The 14,302-nt window shown below is 38.1% G+C and overlaps 1 protein-coding gene across 4 annotated transcripts in view; it reads left to right on the plus strand.

The window, feature by feature from the left end:
• The window catches only part of CNTLN (centlein), a 203,810-nt gene that overhangs the window by 120,544 nt on the left and 68,964 nt on the right, over positions 1 to 14,302 (plus strand). For all 4 annotated transcript variants that reach the window (XM_082783244.1, XM_082783245.1, XM_082783246.1 and 1 more), the window contains 3 exons: positions 4,928 to 4,977; positions 10,041 to 10,123; positions 12,723 to 13,243. In XM_082783244.1, coding sequence (XP_082639370.1) covers positions 4,928 to 4,977; positions 10,041 to 10,123; positions 12,723 to 13,243 — 654 coding nt within the window. The remainder of the gene's footprint in view (positions 1 to 4,927; positions 4,978 to 10,040; positions 10,124 to 12,722; positions 13,244 to 14,302) is intronic.

The following is a 14,302-nucleotide window of genomic DNA, read 5'->3' on the forward strand; positions in this document are numbered from 1 at the left end:
TTTCTAGTAGATAGACCAGAAGTGTTAGATTTGTTTGAAATAACCATACAGCAATAATGAGGCCAAGTAGATAAGCTAGTTGTTAATGTCTTGATGGTAATATCTTCACACCCAGTGAGTATGAGGAAGTTCAAGTATGAAATTACTGAACTGGAACCTCATTGTAAACAGCCACTGTGCCAGTGGACTGGCATGTTGCCACTGTTAAATCCCATCTACAAAAAGAGCTCCAGAGGGAGCTCCAGACCAGTAAGCCTGACTGCTTCCATACTTGGGAACATGGCAGTCTGTCCTTAAAATGAGAGGGAAGGAGAGGGAGAGAGATCAATGAACACAGATCAACTCAATTTTGTTGGGAAGGACCTAGTGTGACTTCTGTAAAGGGAAACTCTGTTTTCTTAACCTACTGGAATTGCAGAAAGGTGACAGTAACCACATAGATAAAATCTAACCTGTATTTTCTAAAAGCCTTTGACAAGGCTACACATGAAAGGCTATAAAGAAATCACATTTCTGTGGGATTGGAGGAGATACTTTTAGCAACAGAGAGCCAGTTAAAGCAGAGAAAAAAAAAAGGAAGTGCTTAGGTGCCATTTTCAGTATGGAAAAATGGGGATCAGACTATAGAAATAGTTAGGCTTCTGCACTCTCCTGAAGTAACATCTGCTTTTGCCTCTGCTGGAGACAGAGCACTGGTGGTGGATGGATCCAGCCCTGGTCAAATGACTCAGTTGGGCATTTCACAGAATCACAGAATCACAAAAATGTAGAGGTTGAAAGGGGCCTCAAGAGATCATTAGGTCCAATCCCCCTGCCAAGGTTCCCTAGAGCAGGTTGCCCAAGTAGGCAAAAAACAAAAGGAGAAGGAGACTCCACAACCTCCCTGGGCAGCCTGTCCCAGTGCTCCGTCACCCTCACTGTGAAGAAGTTCTTTTGCATGTTGGTGCGGAACTTTCTGTGATCCATTTTGTGGCCATTGCCCCTTGTCCTGTCCCCACAAACCACTGAAAAGAGAGGTTGGCCAAATCCCTTTGTCTCCCACACTTTGGGCTGAGGTCAACTGTATGAAGTTCAACAAGGCCAAGTGCCGGGTCCTGCACCTGGGGTGCAATAACCCCAAGCAGAGCTACAGGCTGGGAGATGAGTGGTTGGAAAGCTGCCTGGCGGAGAAGGACCTGGGAGTATTGGTTGATAGTCGGCTGAATATGAGCCAGCAGTGTGCTCAGGTGGCCAAGAAGGCCAACAGCATCCTGGCTTGTATAAGAAGCAGTGTGGCCAGCAGGGCTAGGGAGGTGATCGTCCCCCTGTACTAGGCTCTGGTGAGGCCGCACCTCGAGTACTGTGTTCAGTTTTGGGCCCCTCGCTACAAGAAAGACATCGAGGTGCTCAAGAGAGTCCAGAGAAGGGCGACGAAGCTGGTGAGGGGCCTGGAGAACAAGTCCTACCAGGAGCGGCTGAGGGAGCTGGGATTGTTCAGCCTGGAGAAAAGGAGGCTCAGGGGCAACCTTATTGCTCTCTACAGGTACCTTAAAGGAGGCTGTACGAGGTGGGGGTTGGTCTGTTCTCCCACGTGCCTGGTGACAGGACGAGGGGGAATGGCCTGAAGTTGCGCCAGGGGAGTTTTAGGTTGGATGTTAGGAAGAACTTCTTTACCTAAAGGGTTGTTAGGCATTGGAACAGGCTGCCCAGGGAAGTGGTGGAGTCAGCATCCCTGGAGGTCTTTAAAAGACGTTTAGATGTTGAATTTAGTGATATGGTTTAGTGGAAGACGAGTTAGTGTTAGGTCAGAGGTTGGACTCGATGATCTTGAGGTCTCTTCCAACCTAGATGATTCTGTGATAGAGAAGATGCTCCAGGCCCTGTATCATCTTAGTGGCCCTCTACTTGACTCTTTCTAGGAGATCCCTGTCTTTTTTTGTACTGGGGAGCCCAGAACTGGACACAATACTCCAGGTGAGGCCTGACCAGGGCAGAGTAGAGGAGGATCACCTTCCTTGACCTGCTGGCCACACTCCTTCTAATGCATGCCAGGATCGCATTGGCCTTCTTGGCCAGAAGGGCACAGTGCTGGCTCATGGTCAACCTGTCATCCACCATGACCCCCATGTCCTTCTCTCCAGCAGGTTGTCCCCCAGCCTGTACTGATACTTCGGGTTGTTCCTTCCCAGGTGCAGGACTCTACACTTGCTCTTATTAAATCTCACTCGGTTTCTTCCTGCCCATCTCTCCATCCAGTCCAGGTCTCGCTAAATGGCAGCACAGCCTTCTGGCATGTCAGCCACTCCTCCCAGCTTTGTGTCATCAGCGTACCTGCTGATGGCACACTATTCCCTCATCAAGGTCGTCGATGAAGATGTTGAACAAGACTGGACCCAGCACTGACCCCTGGGGAGCACCGCTAGTCACAGGCCTCCAGCCGGACTCTGCGCCGCCAATCACCACCCTCTGAGCTCGGCCAGTCAGCCAGTTCTCAACCCACCTTACTGTCCACTCCTCTATCCCACACTTTCTCAGCTTTGCTATCAGGATGTCATGGGAGACAGTATCGAAAGCCTTGCTAAAGTCAAGGTAGATGACATCCACTGCTCTCCCCTCATCTACCCAGCTGGTGATGCCATCATAGAAGGCAACGAGGTTGGTCGAGCACGACTTCTCCTTGGTGAATCCATGCTGACTGCTCCTCATAATCTTCTTCTCTTCCAATTGCTTGGAGATGGCATCCAGAACAAGTCCCAACACCTTTATAGGAACAGAGGTGAGACTGACTGGTCTGTAGTTTCCCAGATCCTCTTTCTTGCCCTTCTTGAAGACTGGAGTGACAATGGCTATCCTCCAGTCTTCCGGCACCTCTCTTGTCCCATCAGGACCCATGGATGGCCCATGGGCCCATTTCTAACATTCATGCAAGCCATTCAATGACTTATATGGACTGGATCCTGTATTATACCATGCAATTTCTTCTCTAGGCTAGTCTGAAATATTTCCAGCTGAGATATACCGTAACTTTTGTGGAAGTCTGTTTCACAGACAAATGAATTTAATTAGAAGTGCTTCAAATATTCACAGAATAAACTTATGCCTTTACTTATTTCAGATTATTTCTTTGCTTCCAGCTCTCTTATCACTCTAAAAATTTTTGTATATGTTTACTATTTTAAAAAATCTTTTACAAGTATTGTTTGTTCTTCTGGGCTGCAAGCATGCACTGCTGGCTCATGTCGAGCTTTTTGTCCACCAGAACCCCCAGGTCCTTCTCTGCAGGGCTGCTCTCAGTGAGTTCTTCTCCCAGTCTGTGCTCATGTCTGGGATTGCCCTGACCCAGGGGCAGCACCTTGCACTTGGACTTGTTGAACCTCATGTAGTTCACATGGGCCCACTTCTCCGGCCTGTCCAGGTCTCTTTGGATGGCATCTCTTCCTTCTTTGGTATCAACCACACCACTCAGCTTGGTGTCATCTGTAAACTTGCTGAGAGTGCACTCCCAGCAAGTGAGTGCACTCCCAGCAAGTGAGACAGATCCCGCTGTCTATGTCATTGATGAATACATTAAACAGCACTGGTCCCAAGACAGACCCCTGAGGGACACCCGTTGTCACCAGCCTCCACCAGCCTCCTGTTCTCTGTACATAGAGAACATACAATATTAAATATAGTCTTTATTTATATATGCAATGTGTTTACAAGTCTGTAGCTTGCCATTCAGTTCACAAGGTGAGTAGCTTGCAATGAGAAGCAGTTAGTGTAAGGGTAAAGGCCACTGTGGTCATTTATTACAATGTTAATGATGACTGAGGCATGGAGAATGAGTGAAGAGCAAAGAAAGTCAACCTGTGAAGCTGAGTGATCCTCAAAATAGCTGTAGTCATGTGTCATGCAAAGCAAGTTACTTTATTTTTGTGTGTGTGTTTCTCATTTTCTTTGTATTTATGATGATTTCCAAGTGAGACTGGGGGATGTGAATTGCAGTACCTAGATTTACAGCTGAGAGAAGTGTTAAACATATAAAGTGCTTTAAAAAACAGAAGACTCATTTTTAAACCCATTCCTGAAGTTAGCAGGTATTTTGTCCTGATTTTCTTTTGTCTCATCTCAGAGGGATTTTGTAAAGAAAATTAATCTCTTATGAAGCATTTAGTTGCTGCTGTTTTGAGTACACCAAAAAAGGCTGTGAGGAGATCAGCAATCCAGCCTTCAGAGCAGACCTACAATAATGTGTATGTGTACAGGATATGAGGTTATATTTTAAGTACATTCTGCATATTAAATGACTGCTATCTGTTCTGTAGGATCTTAACCTAAAAAAGGTCACGTCTTGTTGCTAAAATAGTCTACAACTATGTGTTTAAAGATTAGGTCAGAAAACACAAATATAAATGAGCCATTCGAAGTAATATGGTTAATTCTAGCATTTCCCAATTTGACTTTGAAGCTTTAGCATTGTTATCCTGGCAACTTTTATATATAAGTAATTTTATAAAACATTAAACACCACTTCAGTAATTCATGTGATTTGCAGTACAGACCTTTTCTGGACAAAGAGGAATGGTAAGATTTATCCGTATAAGGTGGACTGTGCTTTCCCCTGAGGCTTACCATTTACTCCTCCACAAACAGGATTCCATGTTTTTAGCTCTGGTATTTCCTTACCTAAAAAGGACTAGCTGAAAATTTTAGTGTATGTTACCACCTACATTACATCTGAATTTTATAAATTCAGGTTTATAAGTTTTAATGAGCTATTGTACCAATGGCTCTTTATGTTTGAAGTATGCTGGGTGTCATCAAATTAGAAGAGTTCCTGGGTGTTGACAACTTCTTCCCCTCAATATATTTACGTGGTTTTGGTTTAATTTTGTTTTAATAGTCTCAGTGGCAGATATATGGTTGTTTCATCATTCTTACTTTTTTTCTGTTTACTCTTTTGAAGACTAAATCTTGAAGAGGAATTAGATCAGATGAAGGTACACCAATCTATGGGTAAGTTTAGAATACAGGAGTTCAACTATGTTTGCAACAAGAAACAGGTATTTTATATGTATATACATAGGCTAATAGAAATACTAGTCTTAAGGTTATTTTCGCTCCAAATGTGTTTTTTTTTTTTTTCCTTTTCTTGAACGTGCATTTTCTGTTTGTAAATACATAGTCTTATTTAAAAGTATGCTTTCCCTCAGGTCTCTCATATGCCTATGAAATCAATAATTTTTACATATAGGCATAAACTGTTAAATTTATTTTGTGTGTGTGCAGAACATATAAAATTATTTTTTTTATGTTTAAAATATCTGTGTATATATATGTATGTGTGTGTAAAATCTAAAACGTGTTTATTTGTTTATGAAGCTTTCACCAGAATCTGAAATGTGTTTTGCAGTACAACGATACAGAAATTTCATGCTCATTCAGACTTCTTTTTTAATACTAGTCTCACAAAGTATGTGGATTTGAAATGAAATTAGAATGGTGGAAATCTTATAAGAATTGTTCATGGATAACTTCTGTTATAACTTAATAAACTGTACAGTAGTTGATGGTTCGGTGAAGGTTGTTCTTTCCTAGTCAGATAGGTAGTATATTACCACAGATTCTTTGTCATTCTGATTCGGTGTATTATTTGCTGTTCTTGAATGCTTTGGGAGAAGTGTTCAACAATGCATAGTTACAGTTCAACTGGGTATGTGGTGAATTCCTTTTGCACAATTCAAAAGGAGAGAGTAAAAGTTTTGGGGAAGTACTATACTAAAGAGCCATGATTTGGAAATAAAGCCTCACCATTCTTGATCTCATTTTTCTGCAGTTTTCTGTTTCATTATTTTTTATAACGTCAGGCAATTGAATGTACAAAAATATTTTTTCCCTTTATTTTTATTTTTTTTATAAATCATATAAGATTTAGTGGAAATCTTCAGCTGCTAATGATGGAACGTCATTGTTTTCTTTTGTGTTACTTCATATATGTTACTTTCACAGCCCCAGATAGAGCTTAAGGAACCTAGTGAAGGTTTCAAATGCCAACTTTAAAAATCGCTGTTTTGTTTTTGCCAGTTTAGTCAGTCTTTGCACAGAGAGAAGTGGAAAGGCAACCAGCAGCGAGAAAGACTTGAGGGCCTGCTGAGCAATAACCATGTGTTTCCAAAAAACAGTCAGATCCCAGAAACTGCCAGCTCTTGACATGTTTAGTGCTTTAGCAGCTAGTCTTTTTTTTTTTTTTCATTATCTTTCTAGATTAAAATATATCCTTATTCATTGTTGTTTGTTGTATCATTTAGATGAACTGGATTTATTTTTTGCTAAGTTACAAAATCATGTCTGATGATATGCATTAAGCAACATGTTTTCCTAGTACTCAAGGCTGAGTTGATTCCATTCATTTCCAAACTTTTACCAACTGAGGTATAAAAGAATACTTACTCATCCAGTCTGTAAAAAGTAATTTCCATGTTGTTCCTTTTGCAAATGCTAGGATATTGCAGTGCTGTAGACACTTTCATCAGTTGATTGACATTTTCTGGAAGAATATGCTAAAAAGACTGAGGCTGGATGGCTGTCTTAGAGCATAAATGAGTGTTTTTGAGAAATTCTTGGTCATGAACGAAAAAGGTCCATATACCCTCTGTCCTAAAATGGGTTTTAAGTCCCTTCATCTTCCTGAATGAAAGTAAAATGTCCTAACTGTTATCTGGCATTTGCTGAGAGACCAAACTTGATATAGCCTGAATACACTTGTGTGCAGCCTGGGAATGTATGTTTTCTTTTCTAAAAGGAAACCTGACAAGAAATTGCCCAGCTTATAAACGATGATGGAATTCACCTCCACCTTAGCAGCTACCTGTTTCCATCAGACATTCTAACATCAAGGAGTAAATTCTGGAAAAAGCAACTGAGCTTCTTTGGATTAAAAATGTTAGGGACTGTTGTTTTACTTGATTGGATACCAGTTGTATTTGGCAGGAGGTGATGGATACCTTTGTTGCATTTTGTACCATTTTCAAACCCTACTGGCCAAGAATGAAAGTTGGGGAAAAGGAAAGTACTCTTGTCATTCCCAGTTTCTGCCTGTTCTAACTCAGTTGTCTGAGTTGTCTATTTTGCTGATGTGAATTATTTTTCAATATTCATGAAATCCAAATATTTGCCTCACTGTTCACATAATTATACATGCATGATTGTAGAGAATGTGTTGGCATTGACTCATGCCCGTTCCTCCAAAAGCAGGAAAATAGGTCCATCTATTCCCATTCAGAAAAATAGCTATCACCTTATTAAAAGTGGGTAAGCTGTTGTCCCTTTGTCTCTTTAGGGAGGCGGTTCAAAGACTTCTTTCATTTTGAGAGTCCTTCTCAATCTGCTGTGTTCCCAGTTTATAAGTGAGAACAGTTTCTCATCTTCTGATCTTCACAATGATCTTTCTGTGAGGACAGGACAAGGGGCAATGGCCACAAAATGGATCATAGGAAGTTCAGCATCATCACACGATGGTGCTGAAAAGAACTTCTTCATAGTGAGGGTGACAGAGCATGGGAACAACCCAAGGAGGTTGTGGATTCTCCTTCTCTGGAGATATTCAAGGCCCGTCTGGACGCCTACCTGGGCAACCTGCTTTAGGGAACCTGCTTTGGCAGCGGGGTTGGACCTGATGATCTCCTGAGGTCCCTTCCAAACCCTACAATTCTGTGATTCTGTGAAATCAGTAACACAGTGGCTTTTCTGCCTTGGTGCATTCTTGAGTCTAGAATCTCATTCCGTTGCGAGTTTACATAGGTGTTCTATGACTGACACCACTCTGTTAAAAAAAAAATAATAATCTGATAGCTTTTTTTTTTTTTCTCTGTAAAAGGAGTTTGTGCAAGTACCATCTTGGCAGCCATGCCAAGGTACTTGATGAACAGTTTTGGTGACTATTAATTAGAAATGAAGTGTTTTGTTGCACAGTTGTTTATTTTGTTTTGGTGGGACCTAAGTTTACCTATGTAAGGCCATCATAATTCGCTGACTGGAGATTGTGGGTTTTATGACTTGTGGGGTCTATCCCATGAGGGATAACTTGGTATTTTTTCTAGTAGGAATATGGTAGGTAGATCCTATATCTTACTGAACAGACCGACGTGATGAATCTTCCTGCTGCCTTAGACAGGCACCGAATTATAAGCAATACAGTTTCATTGCCTCCCTAACCATTTCCTGTGAACAATTACATATCAATTAGAAGGAGGGGGGGGGGAGGGGCGGAGGAGGGAGAGGAGAGAGGAGGGAAGTGAGGAAAGGGTTGAATAGGGCATTTATTTTCTGCTTAATATAAAGGGTTATGCATCAGTGACCTTTGCCTTTTTTTTTTTTAATTATTTATTTTGCTTTTGAATTCTATGTTAATACTGAATATGTGCATTTTTTTCTATTTTGAAGTAGTATTCTTTATTCTCCTGCATATAATATGTTTATTTATAGATAGAGTTGTAAATTTTATTTTAATACATCCACATAATAAACATAACACCTTGTGTGCTTTGATCAGTTTCTTTGACTATGGGAAATCTTTTTTTTTATTATTTTTTTTCCACTGGATTACAGTAAATGCTGATATAAAAGCTACAGCAGACATTCAAATGAGTGAATATTTAGAAAAAGATGAAAAGCATGTTCATATTTTCTTTGTGTGTTACTTAAAGAATGTTGTAAATGTATGCAGTACCACTGTGCTGGGGGACTGTAGTCTGAAATAACATGGGAACTAACATATTAATATCAAGGTAAAGGTACATATTCCCCAGATGCATAGTTTTACCTTTTTCAGCTTTTATTATCTTTAGAATAGTGCTCCATTTATTTCATGAATACAGAAGTATTAATTGGCCATGACATGTTCCAAAGACAAAAGAAAGGTCTAATTCACTCTAACAAACTTGTTAGTCACTGTTTATATCAAGAGGATTGTGAATCTACAGAGAGTAACACTGTTTTCTTCTACACTTCCTTTGTTTATAAATCAAAAGTTTTTAAGTGACCTGCAGTGTCTGCTGGTAGTTTGAAATGATACTTCTAAAGCAGACCTTCACCATGTGGCACAGATACTTATCCCTTAAGATTAATTCTTAAAGTTAATTTGGGGGGAAGAAGAGAAACATGAATACTATGGTGCTTTTACAGTGTTGTGTTTTTTGTTGTTGTTATTGTTGTTGTTCTTGAATGTTTTTAATATTCTAATTAAAAAGGTCCTTCTGAGGTGTGTAATTGCTCTTTTCTGTAAGCAGTGAGAAATTTGTGAATGGTAAGCTCTCAGTTCAAATCTAAATAGAACATATTTTACTTCTGATTTACTACACGTACTAATAAACTTTTTCTTAACATCCTGTTCTCTGAATATAGATGTAATTTTTACGTTGTCCATTCTTCTGTGATTTTTTATACTGAAAGTACATAGTTGTCTCTGAGAGTGATGCTTAGAGTCATGTTCATTTTCATTAGTTGTATCAATTTCTAATTGTTATGAATTCACAGCATTACAATGGAAAGGTTTGCGTGATTTATCTGGTGAAGTACATGATCTTTCACTTAACAAAAAAGGGGTTTAAAGTTTTCATCTATCCTAATTCTGTTACTGTTTGCTTTGTTCACCAATCACTCTGATCCTCCTAGCAGGGGACAAGACCTAGAGAACAAAACTGGTAGTGACTGTGTAGATAAAAAGGCAATGAATTCTGCTTTTAAGCCATAGAGGGAATAGTCTATAAAGGAATAAAAATGGGAATGAAAGTACAGCATCTTTAACCTGCAGATCTATTGTACCTTTGAAAAAGCTTGCACCCTGAAAAAAAAACATACTGTGATGCTGCAAAGATTCATAATTACGTGACAGAACACTTTGAAAAGAGGTCACTCTTTAAAAACTGACCAAAATGCTTGTCAAGAAAATAGAATGTATTATAAAAAATTGCAGAAGAATTCGTTTCCTTAAAATATCTAGATATTGTTTTAGTGAAATGCTAGCTGTCACATTGTATTATTTATTCTCTGCTAGGGATGTATTATCTATTCTCTTGTAGATATACTTTTTAAAAGTAGTGAAGATGATGGGGTCAAGAACAGTACTCCAAAGAAAGACAGTTCCGATCAGAGGTTACAGAAGGTAAGGTAGCAACCCCAGGAAATAGATCTAAATTCTAGCATAAGAATCATATGTATAAGCTGTTACTCATGAATTTAGGCCATGAGTCTCCTCTCATAATTCAAAAATATGGATTTACAAAATTGTGTCAAAAATGAATTCTCATGAATTAGCTGTGGATGTGGATGACATAACTGCAGTAAATTAAAAGTATGGTTAGAGGTAAAATAATAGAAGCTGACAGATTATCAAAATTAGGAGTTTCATTATCTTTAGCATTTGCCACTTCTAAGTTCAGAACTTTGCATTTCATTTGCTGAGTATTTAACTTTACATGATAGCAGGTATTAATATACAGAGATCACATGTAACAGAATAAAACAGATGCATAATAGTGATAAATTCCCTGCTTGTTTTATATAAAATTTAGGACATTGCATATGCACGTATTTTTTACATTTGTGGGTTTATCACTTTTCACAAAATAGTGGAGGATGCATTTCATGTTCTCTGGCTTAGCAAATATGCGTATGTAATCTTTACTGCTCAACATTCTACATGTTCTGCTTTGTATGCTAACAAGATGCTCTTAACTAGTTGCTATTTGTATTGATATTTGTAATATACACAAGTAGTTTAGTATGTTAACAGGTGTTCACTTAAGAGGGCTCACTTGTATTTTACCATATGTTTTGTTTGCTGCAAAGAAAAGACATCCTTCAAACAGTATTATACCTTTTATTTGTCATTTTGCAAAACAATATTTGTTTAATTACTTATAAATCTTTAAAAGCATTCTTAAATTGAATAAAAACAAATCTATAACTTTGAATGTCAGTTTGGGTATGTCTATTTGTTTTTTATTTGTGAATTAACTTGTAGGAAGTATGGTAATTTACAGCAGATGATGTGATTGCATATACTTGTAACACTTGCCATATGGTCAGGCAATGAAGGCTGTCATCTCGTTATTACTGAATGACAAACATCATGTTAAAATAATAACACACAGAATAGGAAGTGCTCACATTCATTTATCTTAAGGTAGAGTGAGTAATTGAAATAATTTGAATACTACCATCTGAAATGTCACACAGTTTATGCTTGGTTATCATCTATATTTCAGAACTATAATTTTATTTGCCAACTACTACATAATTTTTATCTCCATGGATATACAGAGTTATGATGGTTCCTTAGGGATAGGTGTAGAAGCTATTCATTGTTTGTTTCCTTGCAGCTGTCATACATGACTTTAAGTGCTAGTGAGCGCAAAAGGTTCCTCTAAAGATCTGAGAAAACAATAGCAGAATCTCAGTTTAGGAAAGTGGTTGAAGAAAGGTACTGGTACTCATTACCATTGAAGAGGAAAAGAAAAACTAGTAGTTTAATCATAAATCTTGATTTCACTGAAGCATGTGCAAAAAATCCTTTTACTCCTGATTTCATCTGATAAGTTTATGTAACCATAAGACAGTCTCTGTTCATTGTGAGAGTGCTATGAATTTCTGCCAAAGAAAATAGCAATGGATATGCATGCATATTGAATGTCTGCTATCAAACTCAAAAATTTGGTATCAACTTCACAAACACATAGGAAGTTTGAGCAGCTTTTGCTCCCTTTGTGTTGAGACCTCTCATTTATCTGAATTATATCCATATCCATTTTATAGATTTTTTTTAAGTTTAAAAAAAATAAAAATTAATGAATAGAATTAATTCCTGTAGTGAAAGAGTGGGGATGGAGCTTTTACAAAACTACCCAGAAGTATTTCTCCAAAATGACTAAGTGTTTATCGAGCACAAAACTCACTCTGATGGCTTTTGCAAGCTTCTGAGGACATCTCACAGAACTGATGTTTGTTTTAGGATCTGCTGAAATTGAAGTTTCCCCTTATTTCTGAAAATTGTGAGGTTTAGTTTGAATAACTTCGAGCAAATAGTCCTGAAGAACATTGAGAGTCAGTTTATTGTTCATAGCCTTGAATACATATAAACTTCAAAGAACTTCAGAAACAAAGTATATGCATTATATAGGTAGAATATGCTTCCTAGAAGTAAATAATTGAGAAGCTTTAAATGTGCTTTATTAGAATAGGATAGATTTTCCCTCTCTGTGAGCAGAAAATGCATTTCACCCTTCATAGTCAAGTGCTGAACTTCCAACATCTCTTGCTACAATTTTTTTGAAGATCAACTATTTTGTATATTTATAACATATCCAAGAACATGTTGATTTAGATAGCTAATGCAAAATTGTCTGTATTTCAAAATAGTTTGCCTTAAAGTGTTTATTTAAATTCAATTAGTATGTATAACCAAATCAGTAACAAGCTCAAGATGCATCAGGAACGTTCATTAGCATACTTAAACTTCTGTGTCACTTTGCCTGGAATTTTAACTTCTTTTACCATCTGCCCTTTGCTCAACAGCTGTATTATTGCAGCTCAAATGTATTCATTTGCACTATGTTAGAATTATTTTTAAATTAAGTACTTTAGATTGCTTTTGTCCTTGTGCTTAGTGTAATATTATTGTCATATAATAAATATGTTTTGAAACAGGTTTTTCTCTACTGGATAGGCTAAAATATTATGAATGTTTGAATTACTTCTGTTAGGTACAACAACTAGAAAGAAGATGCAAAATTACTGAAGGGGAATTAAAGAAACTGAAAGAAGTAAATAAGGACTTATTGAAGGAGAAAAATGATTTAAAATCATCTTTAAAAGTGCAAAAGGAGGATGCAGACACAAGAGAAAGAGAGCTGGAAAAGCTACTTAAGCAGATTTGTGAAATAAAAAGAGACAACACAGAACTTCAGGCAGTGATTGATGAGCAGGAAAAAGAAGCTACTTGTTTGAAGAGGCAAGTGGCAGAAGCTAACAGGTTGAGAAAGGAAAATGAAGATTTGCTGAGTCAAATGCAGGAGCTGAAGTGTTTGCTGGGTGAAGCCAAAGCAGTGGCAACCTCTGGGCAATGTAATTGCAAGATAACAGGCACCAAGGTTAAATTAAAAACAGCCAAGAAAAAGAGCTCTTTGGGACATCATGGAGCTTTTCTCAAACAGTCCATCAAGGTTATGAGTAATGTATTTGAGAACTTCTGTAAGGACGGCTGGGAGGATGTGAGTGAAAGCAGGTACGGCTCTCATTAACTTAGCCCTGTAGAGGGGACACTGTGCATATGTAAAGCACTAGCAAATGGAGATTGAATTTCAACTACTGTTGATTTGGTATTCAAAAAAAATACTGTCAGATCCTTTGAAATATCTTGGGAGGTCTTGTTCTGAGCTTATTGACTGAAATTTGCATGCAAAATTAGCCACAACTGCATGAGTATTTGAATAGATGCCAGGAAACCCAAAAGAAGGCAATGCTTGATTTCTTCCAGTGATGCTATTTTCATGCAGTCATGAGGCTTGAAATTGACAGTTTGGCAGGTTGATTTAATTTGCTGGCCCTTTGCATATTCACCACTGACAGCTAAGGATTCCCAGGCAAGCCTACTAAGTCAGTTTAGTTATCTTGTGACATGCCGACCCGGGAGGAGAAACATTTTTTCCCCTTAATTTAGTTAGATAAATTTTGAATGACCCATTTCAGCTTGCTAGCAGATGTCTACAAGCTGTTTAACATCCTTTAAATTAAGAACCATCCACACTAATTATTTCATGTATGTTTTATGCACAGTCATTGTACTAACTTTAATTGAATGATGGTTAAAAATTAGTTCTTTAAAGGTAATTGTTACTGCATAGAATCTCAGTCATGAGTCACAAGGCCCTCAGAAAATTGCACTGGCAAAATTCATAAATGTTTAGGATTTTTACTTTTGCTTCTGTGTGTCCACACACACTTGAAGCCAGTAGTAAGCCCCTATCTGACTGTGTATCACACTGTTTCTTTCAATACTTTGTACTAAGAAACATGTAAAGAAATTTCTTAAGGCTATATTTACCCCTAAAATACAGAGAAGCTAGCAGAGATAAAGAATATGGAATCTTCTTTGTAGCATTCACATTGGCTTTGTATGTCATATGGAGCAAATCAGCAGTGGCAAATGAAGCCCCTCTGCTGCAAAATCCCCATGCAAAATAGGGGATCCTGAACACAGTATCTGGAGAGAGAAAACAAATTAAATACTATGTAATTTGTCCATTGCTGTCATTAATATCAAGCTTGTTTGTTTTTCTGTTAA

The sequence above is a fragment of the Aythya marila genome, assembly GCF_965140915.1.
Source record: "Aythya marila genome assembly, chromosome: Z".
Taxonomy (NCBI): domain Eukaryota; kingdom Metazoa; phylum Chordata; class Aves; order Anseriformes; family Anatidae; genus Aythya; species Aythya marila.